The sequence below is a fragment of the Cibotium barometz genome, chromosome 15 (genome assembly GCF_041138505.1).
Source record: "Cibotium barometz isolate CiBa-2024 chromosome 15, ASM4113850v1, whole genome shotgun sequence".
Classification (NCBI taxonomy): domain Eukaryota; kingdom Viridiplantae; phylum Streptophyta; class Polypodiopsida; order Cyatheales; family Cibotiaceae; genus Cibotium; species Cibotium barometz.
This window is the reverse complement of record NC_141060.1, coordinates 39,272,946-39,294,640: the sequence shown is the minus strand read 5'-3', so window position 1 is coordinate 39,294,640 and position 21,695 is coordinate 39,272,946. Positions and strand designations below refer to the sequence as shown.

The window sequence follows — 21,695 nt, the reverse complement described above, 5'->3', positions numbered from 1 at the left end:
ATTGCATTTGCAGCACATAAAGGCTGAAATGTACGTCAATTGGATATCAAAACTGCTTTCTTGAATGGAGTTTCACGTGAGGAGGTCTATGTATCTCAACCTCGTGATTCTGTTCATAAAAGTCAAGAATCAAAAGTATGTAGATTGAAGAAAGCTTTATATGGTCTTAAGCAGGCTCCCAGAGCATGGTATGAAAAAAAATACATGCATACTTGGCGGCACAGGGTTTTTACAACAGCCTAACTGACAGTACCCTCTATATTAAGTGGACTAAGGATGTTTTATTGGTCATCGTGTTGTACATTGATGACATGCTACTCACGGGCCCTAATGATGATCATATTTTAGCATTTATAGCTGATTTAGAGAAGTCTTTTGAGATGTCAGATCTTGGACAATTGCACTATTATTTGGGCATTGAGTTTTGGTGATGGTTGTATTATGTTGTAGAGGAAATACATAGATGCATTGTTGAAGAGGTTCAATCTTGAAGACTATAAACTTGTGGCTACACCTATGGAGTCGGGTTTATGACTAAGTCTTGAAGATGCAGGTGACTCTTTTGATGCTGGCTTGTATCAAGAAGCTGTTGGATGCCTTATCTTTTTGTGTAACACCAGGCTTGACATTCAAATATGCTCACACAAAGCACACTGAGGTACACTATCATTATGTCAGGGAGAGATGCTTTGTAGGGGAAATCAGCTTGGCTTATGTGCCAACGAAGAACAACTTGGCAGATTTGTTCACGAAGGCTCTCCCACGAGAGAAGTTTGAAGCTTTTCGCAAAGCTTTAAACTTAATTCCCTTTTAGGACTAGTTTGGGCTTCCTATCACAGTCCAAAGAGCCTGGCACATTGTTGTACTTCTAGTGCCAGCTCACCCCTTGTTCACATCATCACTCCTAGGGGGGATTTGTAGCCATATTTGGTAGTGATGTGTGTGAACACAATAGGACTAGCTGGGGCACTTTTACTCTCTTTAGGAAGTTTTTTTCCCCATGCTAGTATACACTCTTATCTTCTTTGTACATCACACATTCATTATCTATCTATCATCCCAGAGTGTGCTCCCTTGAGCTTCTCCATTGTGTGTGTGTGTGTGCATTCCTGCAACCCTATTTCCAACAACCTTCCTTACAAGCTCTTAGGCTTGTTTCATTCGCTCTTTCTTTGACACAAGGGTGGGGTACTCTTTGAGTTTTTTTAAAGGTTTGCGTAGTCAATGGGCTTCTTTTGTTTGGGAAGAGTTTATTTGAGCACTCACGCTATTTTCTCAAATGATATAACCTTGAAGGTCTTGTTGAACCACTTTCGATAGTCACAACATTATTATCTTGGATAAGGATTATGTTTTCGCGTGCTCTTTGAGATCTTCTTCCTTTGAGCCTTTGGTTTTGGTTCAGTAGCATTTTTAGTGGCTACTAAAGCCTTTGGGGCTTGCACCTTGGGCTCTTTAGCTGCTTACTTTGAAGTTTGAAGCTTGAGCTTTCTACTTATTGGTGGCATCCTTGGATGTTCCCTTGGCTATTGCCCTTGTCTTGGCTTGGAGCCTTGTGATGGCATTAAGAGGGATTGTATGAATAAATCCTCCTTGAATGCTCTACAAGTTAAGGGTCGTCAAAGTGGTTGTTGATGTTTCTTCTAGTGGGGCGATTGTCACTCTCTTGGGACAATCCTTAATAAGCATGGTCAGATCCGCAATTATAACATGTGGCTATGAGTATGTCTCCATCAAATGGAGACACTTCTTATTCTTGACTTTGACAAAAGCACTTCCAAATAGAGAACTTGCAAGCCTATTAAAAGCCCCTATATGATCAACAAACGCGTAATTGCCGATTAGATCCTCCCGCATAGATGACACTCTTATCTTCTTTGCGACGGATTTGTTGGGAAGTATTAAGCACCAATAAATTGAAGGCTTCCTTTCCATGTTGGATGGAAGAGGGCTATGTGCATCATATAGAAGAGGAACACTAGAAGACCCTTATATAACAGAACCCAAAACCCCTTGTTGAAGTTGATAGGACACAAGGTCCTGTGAAGAGTATGCTCAAGGAGATGGTGGTAGATGCAACTTCGTCTTCTTCTTCACCTCCATCCTTGCAGCAGCGCTTCAAGGATTTGGAGTGCAGAGTAAAGTCATTTCTGCAGGGCAATGAGTTCAACTCTTGGCTTCGCCAGCAGTCGGCCCCTGTGGAGGTCGCCATAACCACAGCCCTGAACGCTGCGCAGGGTGCTGCCCTTGGAGGCCTGATGGGCGTCCTCACAGGCGACATGCGCACCGCCTTCCCTGCGCAGTCCCAGGGCATGAACCCCCAAGCTATGGCCTCCTTTCAACAAGCCCAGGTCAGTGCCCTCTCTGATTGAATCTCTGCTTTGAAATCTCTGTTCTTAGGGTTGCAGGGTACCTTTCATTTCCTTCAAATTTTTCTGTGATAGAAAGTAAATGCCATTAAGGTAGATTCGAACCTAGTACCTCCTTCTAGGGAGGCATGGGCTATTGTTGCACATAGATATATACACCTTTACCTATCCTCGGTTTTTCCTTCAGAATGTGGTGATGTCAATTCCATGATGTATGCAGGCAGCTGTCTTTCATTTTTAAACGTTCCTTTAGGGTATGATGTTGTGAGCGCCATGGTGATACACAAAGCCTGTATGGGGAGCATTTAGCCAAGCCACATATATCAAGGTGGGCAGCCTTAGGATCCTTACTTAATGTTTATGGGATCTATAATTGGGCCTAAATGGTTGATAATATTACTCACAATTATGTAATCATATTAAAGGCTACATGCTTTAGTCAAATAAAAAATTGTCTACACTACTTTGAAGGAAAAAAAGGTGATAGAAAGACAACACCCAGGATGAGCACACCTCAATCCTCCGCCTAGTGGCTCCTTCCTTTCCTTTCCTTTCCTTTGTCTGAGGTAGGTTTCCCTCCCAGAGTGGCTAGCCATGGAGAAGCCACCCCTCCTCAGATTGTTTCTTGCCTCTTATGTGGGTTATGAGCATGTACATTAAGACCTTGGGCTGCTGCTCTAAAACTAATATAAGGATCTCTTTTTGGGGGGAAAAAAGCAAGGTTTGATAATTACTAGGTTGGCCTTGGCAGCTCAAAGCCGGTCCTTGGCAGTTGGCCCAAGACACATTACATAAAAAAATCTATGAATCATGATTCATATCTAGATATGCTCTCAAAGTAGTTAGAGTTTGAAAAAGTGTCGAAGAAAGCTTTACAAGAACTCAAAGTGAGGGTGCCGTTAGGCACCGGATTTTCCACAGTATACTTAGCAACCTTCCACAAAGCATAATCAAATCTCATTCCTGGCTCTCTTCCCAGAACCAAAGTCAAAGCAGTCCCAAAATCAGCCCAAAACTGTCTTCAAAATCAGCCCAAAACTGTCTTCAAAACACCCTTGTAGCAACCAGCTGAAGATAGGTACTTAAGGGCTGCAGCCATCTTCTTGAAGGCGGCCAGAAGACAGAGAGAGTGAAAGAGAAACCAGCAGCTGTATGCATGTGGCTGTACGGCTGTTGTACGGCTTTCTGAACAGCCAGCAGGCGGCCAGCAACAGTAGAGGGAAGTAACTGTTGCACAGCCAGCTCCTGTACGGCCAGCGCAGAAAGAGGAAATAGCAGCCGGCCAGTGCTTTCATGCGCATCCCCATAAAGAATAGCCTTCTTGCTTTTTAATAGAGTCGATCAGCTCTCTTTTTAGTTGTGCTTTCCCTTTTTGCCAAAAGTGGCCTTGGGTGCCAAGATTATCCCTCTTTTTGCTTTTCCCAACTTGTTGCCCAAGCTTGTATCTAGGCAATCGCTGTGGTTGGATACTATAGCACTAGATCTGCTACACTTGAAGAGTATGCTCATGGTACCAGATTTATACAATTGAGGACAATGGCTTATAAGGTGGAGGGGATGTCACCATTTGGTCCCTTTGCCAGTTTTGATCAATGTTTTGGGGCAAGCCCACACACAAAACGGAACCAAGGTGAGAACGGGGATTCATTAACGGTTAACTTTGTGTTTGGGTCCATCGGCGAAGTAATAGGCTTGTAGTTCTCCATCCCAAAGGCCTCAAGCAACTCATGAACATACCGTTGCTGAGAGACAAAAAACCCCCTCTGGGTCTGCCAGATCTCCAATCCCAAAAAGAAGTGGAGTAAGCCTAAGTCGGTCATCTCAAACTCCTTTGACAAGGCAGTCTTCGTCACGCTAATGTGCTCCACATGACCGCCGGTGAGAATGAGATCATCCACATAAAGGATGATAATCGTAACCATGCCGCGTTCTTGTATGTCTCCGAAAGAGATACAGGTTAGGATTTGCAACCGATCTCTGAAATCCAATCCGAACAAAGAAGGAATCAATTTTCTGATTCCAAGCCCTAGGAGCTTGCTTAAGACCATACAAGGCCTTACGTAACCTGTAAACCATCCCTTCTGATCTTGGAACAACAAAGCCTGGAGGCTGCTCAACGTACACCTCCTCCTGCAGGTCACCATTAAGGAACGCAGATTTTACATCCATTTGATACACGGGCCACCTCTGAGAAGAAGCAAGGGCAAGAACGGTCCGAATCGTGGACATCCGTGCTGTCGGTGTAAAGGTATCCTCGTAGTCGATGCCTGGCCGCCGTCGCTGAGCATAACCTTTAGCCACAAGTGTGGCTTTGTGTTTGTCCACCGACCCATCTGATGCATATTTGGTCTTAAATCCCATTTGACACCAATGACTGACCGTTTCGACGGCCTCGGTACCAACTCCCATGTGTTGTTCTTCTTGATGGCATCAAGTTCCACTTGCATGGCTTTCCTCCAAGTATCCTGTGAGAGGGCTTCCTTGACGGAAGTGGGCTCCTTGTCCCGCATAATACGAGACATCGGAGCATAGTTTACCTGAAGAAGCTCCGCTGTATTGCTTTTGTCTCGGTCTCTGTGTGATCTTCGAGGGCCATCCTCTGTGGTCCACTCGGAGGGTAACTCTGTGACACTCGACTCCCGAAGGGTGTCCAACAACCACCTAGGTACTCGAACAGATCGTGGAGCCTCCTGTTGTTGCGGGGGCTCTACTCCAGTTGTGGGTTCAACCTCCTGTGTTGACTGAGGGTGATCAACTGGAGCAATGGTCTGGGAATCATCATCAGACTCTTCTGGATCTCCAAGAAGTGGCGGCTCCTCGACAGTGGATACTAGAACATGCTCATCAAAGACCACATCCCGGTCGACAACAATCTCATTCCTGTCTGGATCATACAATCTGTATCCCTTGGAAAGAGAATTATACCCCACGAATATAAGCTTGTGGAACTTGGAGTCAAGCTTCCCCCTCTGCTTCTTCGGAATATGTACATACGCATCACTCCCAAAAACACGCAAGTGCGAGACATCAGGTTTCCTGCCAAAGTATGCCTCAAACGGAGTCATATTAGGTACTGAAGTCGTTGGAGACCGGTTGAGGGTATGGACAGCCGTTGCCACAGCCTCTCCCCAAAGTGGACGAGGAAGATCACGATGCTCCAGCATGGTCCTCGTCTCCACCACAGTCCTGTTTTTGCGTTCTACAACTCCAATCTCTGAAGGCGATCCGGTATTGGCCAGTTCCCTCTTGATGCCATGGTCTGGACAAAATCTGAGAAATACAGTCGAGGAGAATTCACCCCCTTTGTTAGCCCTGAGAGTCTTTACCTACAATCCAGACTCTTTCTCCACCATCACGTGCCAATCCTTGAACCGTGCAAAAGCTTGGTCCTTCTGTGAAAGAAAGTAGACCCACGTGAATCTGGTACAGTCATCAAGCAGCAGCATAAAATAGAGAGATCCTCCCAATGATGGTGTCCTGAGGTTCACACAAGTCAGTGTGAATCAACTCCAGCGGTTTCGAAGCCCGCCTGGAAGCTTGCTTTGGAAAGGATTCCCTGTGCTGCTTACCACGTATGCAAGAACTGCAACGTCCTTGCCTACTGCCAACATCTGGCAAGCCAACCACCATCTGGTCTCAGAAAGCTCGCCACAGTGCGTCCACATTTAAGTGGCCAAAACGAAAGTGCCACAGATCTCTGACCTGAGAACCTGTGAACGAGGAGAGTGCAGCGAGCTTGTAGATACCATTCTCCACACCGCCTTCCCAAACAACCTGGCCAGTCTCACGGTCCCGTAGAGCAACTGAATGCTCCTCAAATTCCACCCGAAAGCCAGTCTTGCATACTTCATGCGCTGACAGAAGATGAAAACCCAGAGCAAGGACGTAAAGAACACGGGAAGCATGCTTGCTCCCCTTGCCGTCGGGAGGAATAATCTCCATCCGGCCCTCACTGTGTATCGGAATAGTGGAGTTGTTGCTAATAAAAATGCGACTTGACTGCCGTTTCAGATCCAAAAAGAAGTCACGGGACGGAGTCATGTGCCTAGAAGCACCACCGTCAAGAATCCATTCTCGGGTATCCTTCGCGGCGAAGCCAACTGCCTCCTCGCTCGAAGACGATGAAGCATCGGAGTCCATCATCTCTAAGTGCACAAATGCAAGAGTCTTTGCAGCTGAGGCTGAAGAATAAGCACTCTTCCTAGTCCGCTTAGGACACTTCCTCCAATAGTGGCCTTTCTCGCCACAATCATTGCAAGTTCGTTCGGCCTTCAGCTTCTCTCGTTTTGTGTCGGGCTTCTTCTCAGAAGACTTCTCCGGTGAAGCCTTCCCTTTGCCCTTGTTGTTATTCCGGCCTTTCGACCGTTGGCCAGTTAAGGCCTCCGAACCTCCGCTGTGAGGAGGGTTTGTGAAACGTTCCTCCTGGTCCAAGACCATGGGCACAAGCTCCTCCCAAGTAATGGTGCTGAGCCTGCCACTCGTAATCAAAGAGGAGTAGAAAGCGGAATACTGAGCAGGCAAGTGTGACAGCAAAGTAATGGCCATGTCTTCAGATGATATCTCCTTCCCAACTTGGAGGACTTCTTGCTGAAGAGCCTGCAGCTTGTTAATGTGCTCCCGCATCGTCGATGACTTTGCAGGGTTCATGAAACTGATCCCGTCAGGTGGGAAAGACTCCGTTGGGCACCCACACGCGTAATAGCACAACTTAATACCACAATTTGAAATGGACAACTTAATAACAACTTGAAATTGAAATGAAATGAAATGAGATCAATGGACAGCAGCACTGGGGCCGGAACGGGCCGACCCCCCCCTCAATATATGATATATTTATTGGGAGTATACAATGCTCCATGGGTTCCAAGAACCAGATGATGTCCATGTACAAATGAATACAGTACCAAACAATAAGCTCGAAGTAGATATTCGAAGTAGAACGACCGCTTGAGTGGTCCAATCTCTACGGTCTTGTGCCTTCACTGGACTCCGCGGAGAGCGCCCAACTGGTGTTCCAAGACCACGCACAAACAGGCGCTCTCGTACTAACGCCTGGCTCTCCCGATCTCAGCACCTTTGGACCGTGGTTCTCCAATAGCTTGGACTACCCGGCACCGAACAGGTGTTGCCGTGGAGAGAGTCCCTTATCAGATTTATCACAAAATACTTTACTTAAATCTGAAAATTCACTTACTTGAGATGGCAGATAAAAATCCAATACCCATGGTGTCTGTGTGCAGCTACTAGAGAGGGACACCGAGACACAGCATGTCGAGAGAAGTAGTTGCTGTATGGAGGTGACACACAGCCTGTATGGTTGCCGGGCTACAGTGGAGAAGGGATGGCAGCTTGCAGTCACCGGCCTGTAGCGCACAGTTGGAGAGGATACACAGCACACAGCCGCCCTGTTGAGAGGAGATGGAGGCGCGCGCAGTAGACAGAAGAAGCAGCGCCTGTAGGAGATATAGTACCTGGCTGCAGCCTACGCAGCTCATAGTTACCAGGGGACGGGGGACGAGAACGGGGACGGGGACGGGGACGGGGACGGGGACGGCTAAAGGTAGGGAACGGGGACGGGGGGTGGGGACGGCACTCAAAATTGTTAATTTTAGAGGAGTAAAGAATCAAGATTAATCAATAATCAATAACAACAAGTTTTCTAACTCCAAAAGTTATGAATCATGATACACATTACATTTAAAATTAAATTACGCTACGAGGTACAAGAGTCAAGAGTCAAGACTTGCAAAGTCGGAAAAGAAAGACTTTAAAGTTGATAACATTAAATAGATATACTCAAAAGATGTTGGGGCCTAGGCGATACAAAATATAAGTCACTCGCTCTCATACTCTGCGCTCCCAATAAGAGAGGAGCTAGCCTCATGATCATGAGTGCGTGAAGTGTGGATGGGGGTTGTGTCATCCGATGAAGGCTCATGATGAGAACCATCTGTCCCACCCTCCTGTGCAATAGTTGTAGCTGCCTCCTCTTGTTCCATCTCCCACTGTGTAAAAGTATCGGCATTGCATCTTGCACTCTTGCCAAGCATGCGCAAGTTTGCGCTAATGAAGACAAGATCATTAGCTCTTTCCACCCCAAGCCGATTTCTTTTCTTTGATGAAATGTGACTGTAGGAGGACCATAATTGCTCTAGGCAAGAAGAGCTAACGGACTGGCTCAAGATCCGGATCGCCAACTGTTGTAGCTCTGGTCCATCTGATCCGAAGTCCTCCCACCATAATGCTGCACCAACCTTGAATCTGTCCTGCTGCGCATCTGCACATCCATATGAGCCTTGAAATGCCATGTAATTAGAGAGCTGGTCTCTAATTTTGCGCGTGATTTCTGCATCCGGCGTGAGGCTATCCAAGATCAGTCTCCAACCGTTGCTCACCTCTTTATCACCCTCCTGCCCTTTTCCCTGAAATTCTGGGTTCACCATAAAAGCAGCTGCATGTAAAGGAGAGGAATATGAGCTCCATCTCGCCACACAAAGCGAGTGGATCTCCTCATATCTATCTACGTCTGGCTCAAGCTTCTCAAGACTCTCTATCATCTGGTCCATGGCTTCATATACTTTGCCGATGCATGGCTGCATAGCATCAACAATCCTGAGCAAGTGGACAATGGGATGCACCATGGCGTCAGTGCGCTTGAGGTCCTCCCAAAAATCAGCATCGTCGACCTTTTTCTTGCATGAAATCCCTACCTGTGTACGTGCAAAAGATGAGGAGCAAAACTCATCACTGATGAATAGTTGCCGCACGGCACCCTGACAATCCTTCAAGCGATGCAACATAAGAAAGTTGTATGCAAAGCGAGTGTCCGAGTACTTGAGAAGGACCTTTGTGGACCTCTTCCCAAACTCGGATCGAAGGTATGTGTGATTGTTGATGAAGGTCACAATTGCACATGCATCATCAATCACCGATTCAATCCATGACAATTTCCCAATATCTTTCAAAAGATTATTGAGACAATGTGCCATGCAAAAAGCTAGAATGCATTTATCTAGCTCTACCATGTGGTAGAGCAAGACTAATAAGGCAGACTGACGACTTCGCCTGCGAGCTCCGCCTCCCCCCCCCCCCCCCCCCCCCCCCCCGCTGCTTCTCGCCGTCACGTCCCCCTCTCCCCCCCGCCAGTCCCCCGCTTTCTCCTCTGTCCTCTCCCCCGCCTCCTTCATTGCGCCCTTCCTCGCCATCTCTCCCCCGCCTTCTGCCTCGCATCCTCCCCCGCCATCGCTCCCCCGCCTCCTTCCTCGTTTCCTCCCCCGCCTTCTTTCCCCCCCGCCTTCTCCTCCTCCGCCTCCTTCCACGCTGCCTCCCCCGCCATCCCCCCCCCCCCCCATCCCCCCCCCCCCCCGCTTGCTTCCTTCCCCCGACATCTCTTCCCCCGCCTCTCTACCCCCCTCGCCTCCTTCTCCTCCGCCTCTCTTCTCTCCCCCGCCACCTCTCCCCCCTCCACCTTCTCCTCTGCTGCGCGTCTCTTCCCCTCCGCCTTCTCCCTCTCCTCCCCTTCCGTCTCGCCCCTCCCCCCACCGCTAGCTTCCCCCCGCCTCAGCTCCCCCCTCCCCCCTCCCCCCCCCCCGCCCTGCCCCCGCTATCCTGTAGCCCTCCGCCTCTCCTTTTCCTCGTAGGGCTGTGTCCCTCCCGTTGGTGACCCCGGTTTCTGGCCTTTTCCCTCTGGAGGACTCCATGGAAGCCGCTCCGACTACCCCTGCCGATTCCGGTCTCCGTCTGGAGTTCACAGCTGAAGATCTTCAGTTGTTTGTTTCCACAGTATCCGCTCTTGAGGCCTCCTCCTTGGTCTGCAAGATAGTGGGTAGCCGTCCGATGCGGAGAGAGCTTCGCGACCTTCTGCAAGGCAGCCTTGTTGGCGTGCCCGCCAAGATCGTCAGCGTAGATTTTTTGGGACGTGGCTACTACCAGGTGGATTTCGAGTCCCCCCAGGCAGCTCAGATGGTGCTGGCTCGGAGCCCCATTGCCCTCCGCTCATCCCGAGCGTTCCTGGCGCGATGGACTCATGGTTTCGACCCCGCTTCTGACCCGCTAGCAGGCGCGACAGGTTTCCCCGTCACTATCTGCTTTCCTGGACTCCGTAGGGAGTACTTGCCCCTCTTGTCATCCATTGGCAAGGCGTTCGGGCAGGTGGTGGAGACGCCTCAGACAGCGGCTTCAGTGATTGCTCGGGCAGCAGGACTCCCGGCCATTCGTGTTGTGGTTCCGTCACCGGAGTCCCTCCTGAAGACGATCCTCCTCCCTTGTCTTTCTGGAGGACATCTAATACAGCGCGTGGAGTATTCGGGCCTCCCCGGCCAGTGTTACACATGTCGGGAGATGGGCCATCTCGCACGCGCCTGTCCCCGCAAGGGGGTTCATCCTTCACGCTATGCCGCCTCTGGACCCCCTGCGGGAGACCCGAGGGGTGGCCATCCACCTCAGAGACCGGACATCCCTGGCTCGCCACAGCAGGCGCCATCATCTGACGAGCAGGCCCCGGCGGAGGATGCCGCGCAGACCCAGGAGGCTGGCGGATGGCAGGAGGTTCGCCGGCGGAAACGCCCGGCCCGCAGGGACCGTCGCAGACGCCAGCAGGCAGCACAGGCTGGCGGACAGGCACCTACCCGCACTTATGCTCCAGTCAGGGATAGGCGGCCAGCAGGTCCCACCCCGATGGACGAGGATTCAGACTCAGTGGCCGTTGAGGCCGCTGGTGGAGCCTCCCACGTGGAGACCCCGCTCCCGCCTCCCCCCGCGGGGGGCCCCGCCCCCTCCTTGGAGCAGATTCCTGAGGATCCCGGGCTGCAGTCTGCGACCCCCGGCTCCCCTTCCCCTCACCCGGAGAGCACTCCTTCCACCCCCCCCTCTCCCCCCCCCAGCCCCCCCCCCTCCCGCCTCCCCCGGCGGTCCCCCCTGACACCTATCCTCTGGCAGATGCCTCTCCATCCTCTCCTCGCTCTCCCCCCTCCTCGCCGCGAGCCCCCATCCCTCCCTCGGCCTCTCCAGGATACTTCGCCAGACCACCCACTGCCCCGGGGCAGCGCAGCTGGGTAGGCTTGAGTTCAGTCCAGCGGCTGTTCCACCGCCACTCCGGGCCGGTGGAGATGGCGATCCTAGCTTCGCCAGCCACAGAGTTCTCTCCAGCCTCCCCTGGGGGGCCCCCGCGAGTGATGGGGCTACCAGTGGATTACGGTTTTTTCAGGTGCCTCCAGCTGGATGCTGGCCCGTTCGAGACACTGGTCGCGCCCTTGCGAGTTTGCGTGGTGTGCCATCCCTCTCGTTCTCCTTCAGTGGTGAGCAGCATGGTGGCCTTCTCCTTTCCTCTCAGTGTTGCCCCAGACACAGCATGGGATTGCAACTCTGTAGAGGAAGTTTTGCGTGATCAGATACTGGAGTTTTCTCACCATTTCAGTGACTTGGGGCTCACGGACCTATTGCAGACCCGATTACACTCAGCCCGCATGAGCTTGTTTGGTATAGGAGATTGGCGGGCGGATCCGGTCCACACCTCAGTTGAGGCGGTGCTACTGATTCTCCTCCATGCCGCCCCAAGGGTGCAGCCTACCTTTAGATACATATATGCAGAGGATTGGTCTCACGCCTATGCCCTAGACAGGGCGAAGGCGGAGTGGGGCTGGACACAGAGACAGGTCACCCTCTTTTTGGAGAGACTCAGCACCCGGACAGACAGTGACTATTCTCCCTCCAAGCCGGCGCCCAAGACTCACAGAGTGGAGGGCAGATCATCCGGGCCGGCTGAGAGGGGTGAGCCAGTGGCGGCTGCTTCACTTGCCATAGCTCATCCATGAGGATCCTCTCATGGAACATCCAGGGTCTCGGTGGACATAGCTGCTACATTGGTCGGGGCAGACTTCGCCAGGAGATCCAGAGGGCTCTCGTTGGAGGACCCATAGATATCCTTTTCATCCAGGAGCACCACCTTTCTGTCGGGCGTACCCGCACCTGCGGGAAGATCTTGCCAGGCAAGAGTCACACTTTTTGGTCACCGGCATATGGCTCCCAGGGGAACCAGGGTGGAGTATGCATCTCAGTCAGCGAGCAGCTTCTATCCGAGGTTGTGGACTCTGGCACTCTGGTCCAGGGTCGAGCGCAGTGGATCATCCTTCGGGTTGGGGAAGACCGCATTGGCTTACTCAACTTCTTTGCCCCTAATGGGGCGACCGGGAGAGCCGAGTTCTGGAGCACCATTAGGCAGTCCCTCCCCTTGGCAGACCACTGGTGCCTAGGAGGGGATTGCAACATGCTGGAGGATGCAGAGGACAGGATGGGGGGCAGCCAGGAGACCATTCATGGGCCGGAGCTCGCTGCCTGGGAGGAACTAGTGCTGCAGGTGAGAGGCCAGGATCCGTGGACTCTCCCGGAGTTTGGCAGGTTGCAGGGGAGTCTATCTTTCTCGCGCTCGGATAGACGGGCCACAGGAGTTAACCTTTCCCGCATCGACAGGTTCTACATTGATGAGTGGGCTTGTGATAGAGGTGGCACTGTGGGCATACTTGCAGGCTCCTCGTTTTCAGACCACTTTCCAGTGCTTCTCCAGATCGAGGACCCTACGAGAGGAGAGCGGGGCCAGAGTGTTCGGATTCCAGATTGTCTCATAGAGGAGCCCGAGATTGCGATCAGAGTTGAGCAGGTCTGGCAGGAGCTGCAGTTCAGGAGAGGATCGGCAGCCAGCGATCTTGCTAGTGGCTTGCAGGAGATCAGTCGGATGCTCAGACAGGCTGCCTTGGACCGTCTGGAGGCCTTCAGAGAGCAGGAGAGGAGCCTACGGAGGAGTCTAGCGTCCCTCCAGAGACTCCAGGAGAGGGATCCTACGAGCCCTTGGATCTCAGAGCAGATGGAGTCAGCTCGCACTGAGATCAGATCCATCGAGGAGAGGAGGGTGGAGTTCCGATTCCATGCTCGGGCTTCTTTTTGGACACAGGCTGGAGACAGAGTGACTCGAGATTTCTTTGAGGCGACAGGGCCTCGCTTCAGACGAGAGGGTCTCAGGCGTCTTCGGCAGGTTGATGGCCAGGTTGTGGTGGATCCCCCCAGGGTTCGGGCGATAGCCACAGATTTTTACAGGGATCTTCTCTCTGCTGAGCCTGCAGATGAGAGGGTGAGAGAGGCTCAGGAGGCAGTCTGGAGCTTCACGAGACCGGTTGTGCCGACCCATTTGCAGCACTCCCTTCTCTCCCCCTTCTCGGATACGGAACTGGAGGAGGCTCTTCAGGCATTACCTCGGGGCAAATGCCCAAGAGAGGACGGTCTCTCAGTGGCTTTCTTCCAGAGGTACTGGGGCCTCTTACATAGGGGCTTCAGATTGGCATTCCAGGAGATTATGGAGTCGGGAGTCATGCCGGACAGCATGGCAGAGGGGTTGATTCACTTGATCCCCAAAGAGGGAGGAGACAGACTGGAGATTAGACAGTGGAGACCGATCACCTTGCTAGGCACGGCCTACAAGGTCCTAGCTAAGGCGATCAGCAGGCGGCTTCAGCCTCACCTTCCGGACATCATCCACTCCACGCAGACAGGCTTCATCCAGGATAGGAGCATTTTGGATAACATTTTCTCTTTCTGGGAGGCTACGGCTTTGGCTAGATTTCGGCAGGAGGATCTGGTAGTGCTCCTTCTCGACTTCGAGAAGGCATATGATCGGGTGGACTGGGCCTTCTTGGAAGGCACTATGGAGAGGATGGGCTTCCCCCCTCAGTGGATCCGTGGGGTCTCTGCACTCTACACATCGGCTCATAGCCAGGTGCTGATACAGGGCGTGCGCGGAGAGAGGTTCCAGCTCTCGCGCTCGGTGCGGCAGGGGTGCCCCTTGGCGCCCTTTCTTTTTCTTTTTGTGGCGGAGGCCATTAGCACTTTTTTGACGGCACAGGATACAGGTTTGCGGGGCCTCCAGCTTCCCATCCGCACCTCGGAGGAGCTCCTAGACTCGGAGTTTGCGGATGACACTGCTGTCTATCTTCAGGGAGGTGAGGAGAACCTCCGCCGCTTCGCCTCAGCCATGGACAGGTTTTGCAGAGCTTCGGGCGCCTTGATCAACTGGCACAAGTCGTGTGGGTTGTGGGTCAGTTCTATGCCCCCCCCGACTTGGAGGCCAGTTGATGGTTTTCAGTGGCTGCTCCCCGGCACTACAGTGCGTTATTTGGGATGCTATGTGGGCATTGACATATCTCCGGAGCAGCAGATAGCCCCCCTTCTTCTGAGCATTCGGAAGAAGCTTCTGTATTGGAGTACCGCTCGTTTATCTCTGGCTGGCCGAGCAGTTCTGGCCAACCAGGTTTTGCTTGCTACCATGTGGTACATCACTTCTTGCTGGGCCTTCTCTCGGGCGTGCATTGGCCAGGTGTAGAGGCTCATCAGGAACTTTCTTTGGTCCGGTGGCGACGGGCGGCCCGCCAGGGCCAAGGTGGCATGGGCTGTGATCACTCAGCCGAGGGAGAGAGGCGGCCTGGGCATTGTTGATCCTATTTGCCAAAGCCGAGCTTTGCTAGGCAAGTTGGTAGTTCGTGGCCTCCTGCCAGGCGCTGAGCCGTGGAAGGAGTTTCTTGTTTCCAGGATGCTCAGCCGCACTCCTTCTCTTAGCGGCCCCTGGACCCCCAGCATCAGGTGGATCTTTACAGAGCAGCGATCCAGAGGAGTGGGCCTTGGCTTCGAGGAGCGTTTTGCAGCTAGCCTTCTGAGGGCCTGGGCGCATCTGAGGCCGTCACTTTTCCAGACTCCCCCGGGCACCGATGAGGAGCGCCTGAGGCAGCCATTGATCTGGAACCCCTTGATTCGACTTCCCAGTGGCCATATGGTTGGATCGCGGTCTCACGTGTCGTGGGGCCCGTTGAGCTCCGGCCCAGCCCAGTCCCTAGAGGACTGGATATGTTTTCAGCAGCTGCCTCTAGAGGCTCAAGAGAGGAGACTCAGTGGGATGAGGGGCAGAGAGTTGATGAGACTGGACATTGAGGCGGCCATCCCCCGGGAGTGGCGGACCCCAGTACAGGACCCTCCACCTCCACAGTGGATGGGTGTCTTTACTCGGCACGAGATCCTTCTAGCGGTCTGCGGCACAGCGGAGAGAGTCGCCCCACTCACTTTTGAGGTGGGAGAGGGTGGCCAGCTTCAGAGGACAAGACTAGATTTGGATGGGCTCCAGGGTTGTATTCTTCAGAGGGTGCGGGTGGTCGGCTTTCATCAGAGATAGTGGCATGTAGACCCCTCACCGGCCTCGATAGGGGAGGACTGTTCTTGGAGATTATGGGCTTGGGACAGCAGGCCTCTTATTCGCCTTCAGTGGGATCCAGGTGAGTGGTTTTGGCGAGATCCCTACTCGGCCCCTACCAGCCCAGGCATCCCCTTTTTTCAGTACATAGCGAGGCTGGGGCGGCGGATTCAGAGGCACAGGATAGCGAGCACCCCGGCGGCGGCCGAGCATTGGCGGCGACAGGGGCTCTCCCCTGCCTTTCTTAGGGACTTTTGGCAGTGCCTTTGGGCCAGCTTCCGGCCCCGGAAGGTGACGCTTTTTCTCTGGCTCACAGCGCATAGAGGACTGGCTGTGGGGGCTTGGCTAGCTTTTGGCAGACACCCAGCGTCCTGCCCTCGGTGCGGCCATGCACAGGAGTCGCAGCGGCACTGCTTATGGGATTGCCCACAGGCACAGCAGGTTTGGCAGCGCGCTCTCAGGATGGTTTTTGCAGGCTCACCAGGTGAGATGCTGGTGACGTGGGGTGCGGTGGCTTGGGCCACGGACAGCGGCCCGGCCCTTGGATATGAGGACGTCCCTGGCAGTGCGACCATCCAGGTCTCTGACAGGGCGATGGCGGTGGTTCCGACGCCAGACTTCTCTTCGGCAGCCCCTCAGGAGGGGGTCGGGCACAGATGGGAGATGATCAGCAGCATGACGGCTTGGCACATATGGAGAGCCCGATGCAGGGAGGCCATTGACCGCCAGGCGACTCCACCGGCGGAGGTCATACAGGCCCTCTGGGTGGACATCATTCACACCTTGAGAGGACACTGGGGGAAACTCCAGGGCGACTCGGATCACATGAGAGGGCGCCACAAGGCTTTCCTCCGCACTTGGCAGCCTGGCCCTTTCCTCACCGCGAGGGGCGAGGATGTCACTTGGCACTATAGGCCTCCAGTTTGGCTTTTCTCACCTCCCACATGTACTACTAGGTAGCCCCCCCCCCCCCCCCCCCCCCCCCCCCCCCCCCCCCCCCCCCCGAGAGCGGCCAGCCACGGGGGTGGAGCTCAGGTGTTCACTGTGTTTTTTATCCCTCCTTGCGAGGTGAGCTTTGTAGCCTTATGGCGTTTTCTCATTAACTAATAGAAGGATCGTTTTTCCGGGAAAAAAAAAAATAAAAAAAATGTGCCATGCAAAAAGAGACAGTGATTTGAGGATACATACTCTCAAGAATAGCTCCCGCTACCCTATTTGTTGCCTCACCATCCGTGACGAAACCGATCACACATTCGGGGCCGATAATCTCGATAGCACTACTCCACTCAGCAGCAAGTACATCCGCACTCTTTCCCGTCCCTGAAGCATCATGTGAGGAGACAAAGTACATCTCCCCCCGTGAGTATGCCACAAGGCCATGGATAGACCTTTTCCGCGTGTCACTCCATCCGTCTGCAATCAAAGAGACTCCATTGCGAGCCCATCGTCTCTTTGTGTTTGCCGCCGCTTGCTCAACAAGGTGTTTCTCCTTGTCAAGCATAGTGGTCCGCAAGGTTTCGGAGGATGGAGGTGTGTAGTGAGGACCGTACTCGCCAATCTTCTTCACCATCGTTTTGAAGTAGTCGGACCTATTTATCATTTCAAAAAAAAAGAGGGTAAGTAATTAGAATGGCAAAATGGTGACCCGTGAGACATGATGATGAAATCATGTGAGTGAAATACGTACCGTGACACACGAAAAGCAATGTGGTCATGAAAAAAGAAGCGGGCCACCGCGGCATCAACCTCCTCCTTCTTTTTGGGATCCCAACTCCCCTCAAGAGTACTTTGCCGACGAGAGAGAGAGGGTGGACTAGGTTGCGGCATTGAGAAGGCGGCTTGTGTGAAGCCTCGAGTAGTGCCACGAGGAGGACGTGATAGAGGGGTAGATGAAGATGCACCACCACCCGATGTAGAACCTGATGTTTCGGTTGGAGTGACATAAGTGTTGGGATCCACTCCATGCACCCTTTGGCTTGCACTCAAAGCTTGATGGGCGGCAAGCTTTGCAAGAAGCTCCTTTCTTATCTCCGGTGTGACCCGCTCACAAAATTTCACCTCATGACTGGGCTCATGCAACAAATGGGCCCTCACCCTATTGGCCCCACCCACACGCTTATATGGGCAAAGCTTGCATGTCCAAGGACGTGCACCCCCGCATGAGTAGGAGGCTCAAAGTTGACCTCATCCCACCATGACCACCCATCCGTTCTACTCCTACCGCCCGCACGAGAAGAGGATGCCATGAATAGTTAGTAACTTAGTAGTAGTCTAGTAGAAGAGGGTGGAGAGAGCTTAGAGGGTAGAGTAGGAGAAGAGGTAGAGGGAAGATTGAAGTAGTCTAGTAGGAGAGGGTGGAGAGGAAGGTGGTGGAGTAGGAGAGGGTGGAGAGGAAGGTGGTGGAGTAGGAGAGGGAGATAGTGGAGAGGAAAGCTTGAGTAGGAGAGGGAGATGGTGGAGAGGTACTCAAGTCTTGGAAGTTGGAAGGCTTGAGTAGAAGAGGAGTAGCAGGAAGCCCATTATATAGCATATGGCAGCTCTCTCTCTCTCTCTCTCTCTCTCTCTCTCTCTCTCTCTCTCTCTCTCTCAAACTCTCAAACTCTCAAACGGCTAGTAGCCGTTACCCGAAAAAAAAATGGCTCGAATTTGTAGCCGTTGCGCCGTTGCAGACGTCCCCCCGTCCCCGGCTGACAACGTCCCCCCGTCCCCCCGGGCGGGGACGCCCGTCCCCTGGTCACGTCCCGTCCGTCCCGTCCCCCAGGCCGTCCCGCTGCCGTTACGCAACTGCCGTTAGTCGGGACGGCGTTCCCACGTCCCACGTGGGCGTCTCGCCGTCCCCCTGTCACTATGATGCAGCTGCCTGCTTGTGTGGGGGGGCAGCCCACTGGACAACCAGTGCAGCCCACAACAGAGGGTACAGCCATCAGTAGAGGATAGTACACTGGCGCCTGCAGGAGGAAGAGACGTGGAGGAGCAGCCGACTGTAGAAGCAGCAAAAACGTAGCCTTCAAGTGGTGGCAGCCGCTGTGCAGGGGAGTGAGACGCGTGGTTGCAGCCTGTTTTGGCCGCCTGCAGAGGATCACGCAGCCTGTTGGGAAATAGGTGCAGCCGCCTGCTACAAGTACAGTCGCCTATACGGGAAGTAGAGCAGCCACTGTGCAGGGGATTAATATGAAAGGATTCACACCAACAAGTTCACATGTAGTTGCCAAGGAAGTCAATTCCACCACCACAGTCCAAAGAAATATTCTCGTAAGTGAATTAACAATCAAGTAGCCTCACAACTTAAAACAATGAGGTACTCCTTGACATAAAGGAAGCATGCTTGTAAGTAGCCTTGCAACTTGAACTAATGAGGTACTGCTTGACATCAAGTCTAAACTTTAAAGTAAATTCTTCCCAAAGCTCCTTGCTTAAGGTAAATTTAAATGAGTCTTGCCTTTTTAACATGAATTATTTTGTTAAGTAGACTTTATTGAGTATACTGGTCATTTAATGGGACCAAAGACTAAGTGGGTTTAAGGAGTATGGTTTACCTGCAGAGGTGGTGGAGATGGCGTTGCTTGAGAGCATGCACCGAAGGTAGATTTTCTCTTACGAAAGATGGTGGAAGCGAATCGCCGGGTGAGTCTACGATGGAGGTGAAGGCTTTTTTTAAAATAAAAATTAAAGTGGAGTTAAACCATATTGTTGGTTGGCTCCCCACGATTGCATGTGGGTGGCCAGTTCCATGGGGGTGTGAACACAGTCCAGGTCATACACGGGTGGCACCAGTCTGGCTCCCGTCCATACGACACCATCCTGCTAACACACGGGTGGCACCAGTCTGGCTCCCGTCCATGTCAGCAAAATATTGGCCTCTTCACATGAGACACCGGCCTGGCCTCAAGTGAATGAGACACAAAATCTGGAGATGGACCAAATGGTCGGCCAATTGGTGACATCCCCCCGGGCTTCTAAAGAGTTGTCCTCAACTGAAAAGCCTCAAGATATGCTTGCAACAACTGTGGGTAATCAACAAAATAATCCTCATTTATCCACTTGGCATCAATAGGCAAATAATTCTTAAACTTCACAAGGTATCTCCTGGAAAGCTTCCCTCGCTCCTTGTGAAAAACAATCTGTTCTGGCTGGAGGATCTCCTCAAGCTCTTCAATCTCTGGCGGACCTTCTGTGACAGGCTCATCAGGATGTGGCCCCACATATTTCCGAAATAGACTCACATGAAAAGCATTGTGAATCTTCCAGTGACTAGGCAAAGCAAGCCTGTATGACACTTCATTGATCTTTTGAATCACCTTGAAGGGTCCATAATAGGAGAAAGCTTAGGATACGATCCTTCTCGTCCTGGCCTCTTCCGAAGCCTAGCTTTCTCAAATTTGAGCAAAACCCAATCACCTTCTTTGACTTGCATGTCCCTTCTATGCTTGTCAGCAGCCATTTTATGCTTATCTTGAGACCTTGCAATGGCTGTCCGCACCTGACCAAAGGCTACATCCAAGTCACGAACATATTCATCAGCTGCAAAAATCTCATCCTTTGTACGAAGGATGGGTGGCGATACCACTTTGCCATAGATAATCTCAAACAGAGCCTTTCCCGGGGAGGCATGGATCGTGTTGTTGTAGGCAAACTCAACAAGTGGAAGATACTTCTCCCATGCAGTCTTTTGATTTGCCACATAACACTTCAGTAAATCTAACACGGCTTAATTTGCAGCTTCACTTTGGCCATCCGTTTGGGGATGATAAGCTGATGAAAACTCAAGTTTTGTACCCATATTATCAAATAAAGCCCTCCAAAAGAGGCTTGTAGTCCTGGGATCTCTGTCCCCAACAATGGATTTAGGCATACCATGATGCTTGAAAATATTAGCAAGAAAAAGCTTTACCATATGATCAGCTTTAATGGTTTTCTTGACGGGCAAGAAATGAGCTTGCTTGCTAAACCTGTCCACAATGGTCCAAATAGCATCATTCCCATGTTGGGATCTAGGCAAGTCCATAATAAAATCCATAGTAATACTTTCCCAAGGTTGCGAGGGAATAGGCAATGGCTGAAGCAAACCTGGAGGTTTTTGCCTGTCAAATTTCACCTTTTGGTAAGTGATGCATGCACGTACATAAGCCTCAATGTCTTTACGCATGCTTGGCCAAAAGAAATATCTGTGAATCATACGTGTAGTAGGCATGATACCTCTATGACGAGCATAAGGTGGAGCGTGACATTCGTCCATAACCTTTGGACGCAAATCCTTCACTACACATAGGCAATTATCCTTCATAAGATAACCCTCGTTGATAGCATAAGAGGCATGTGAATGACCAGCCATCAAATCAGTCCATATATGGCAAAAATCAGCATCCAAATGATACAATTCTCGCATAGCAGATAAGTCCCCATGAGAGGCCACTGAGACTGCATCTACATAAGGCCTCCTGGATAGTGCATCGGCCACTACATTTTCTTTCCTGGAGTATGCACAATCTGAAAATGAAACATGGAAAGAAAGTTTGCCATTCTCATGTGCTTCTCTGAAAGCTTCGTTTGAGATAGAAAATATCTCAAGCTTTGATGATCTGTCTTGACTACAAATTCAGCCCCAAGAAGATAATGTTTCCATATCTTTAAGGCGTGAATTACAGCCAAGAGCTCTTTCTCATAGATATCCATATGAAGCTCAGCATCATGCAAACGACAGCTCTCGTATGCAACTGCATGCCCTTCTTGATTTAGGACAGCTCCTATGCAATCACCATAAGCATCACATTCAACTACGAATGACTTGTGCAAGTCGGGAACAATCAATACTGGACCACATATGATAGCATGCTTGAGCTGCAAAAAAGCATCCTGTTCTTTTCAAGTCCATTTGAAAGTGATTTTCTTCTTTGTGAGATCATGTAGAGGAGTGGCTATCATAGCAAAATGCCTTATGAAACGCCTATAATACGAACATAATCCCAGAAAACTACGTACTTGATGTACGTTTTGCAATTCGGGCCAATTCCGAACGGTCTCTATCTTTGTAGGATCCATTATTACTCCTTCTTTGGATACAGTATGACCCAGATAATGAATCTCTGAAAGGAAAAACTCAC

General features: G+C 51.6%; 2 protein-coding genes across 3 annotated transcripts in view; one reads left to right on the top strand and one right to left on the bottom strand.

The window, feature by feature from the left end:
• The first annotated feature begins 1,943 nt into the window (after positions 1 to 1,943).
• The window catches only part of LOC147631283 (chloroplastic import inner membrane translocase subunit HP30-2-like), a 42,935-nt gene continuing 23,183 nt past the window's right edge, over positions 1,944 to 21,695 (top strand). The window contains exon 1 of one of the 2 annotated variants that reach the window (XM_086809652.1): positions 1,944 to 2,351. In XM_086809652.1, the coding sequence (XP_086665778.1) occupies positions 2,052 to 2,351 (300 nt within the window). In that variant the 5' untranslated portion in view covers positions 1,944 to 2,051. The remainder of the gene's footprint in view (positions 2,352 to 21,695) is intronic. The other variant, XM_086809653.1, reaches the window with a different exon arrangement.
• LOC147631284 (uncharacterized) lies at positions 8,181 to 9,360 on the bottom strand. Its single transcript, XM_086809651.1, has one exon. The coding sequence runs from the start codon at positions 9,356 to 9,358 to the stop codon at positions 8,204 to 8,206; it is 1,155 nt and encodes a 384-aa protein (XP_086665777.1). The 5' UTR covers positions 9,359 to 9,360; the 3' UTR covers positions 8,181 to 8,203.

Coding starts and splice junctions, on each gene's coding strand:
- LOC147631284 (XM_086809651.1), bottom strand. CDS start 9,358: ATGGCACATTGTCTCAATAATCTTTTGAAAGATATTGGGAAATTGTCA.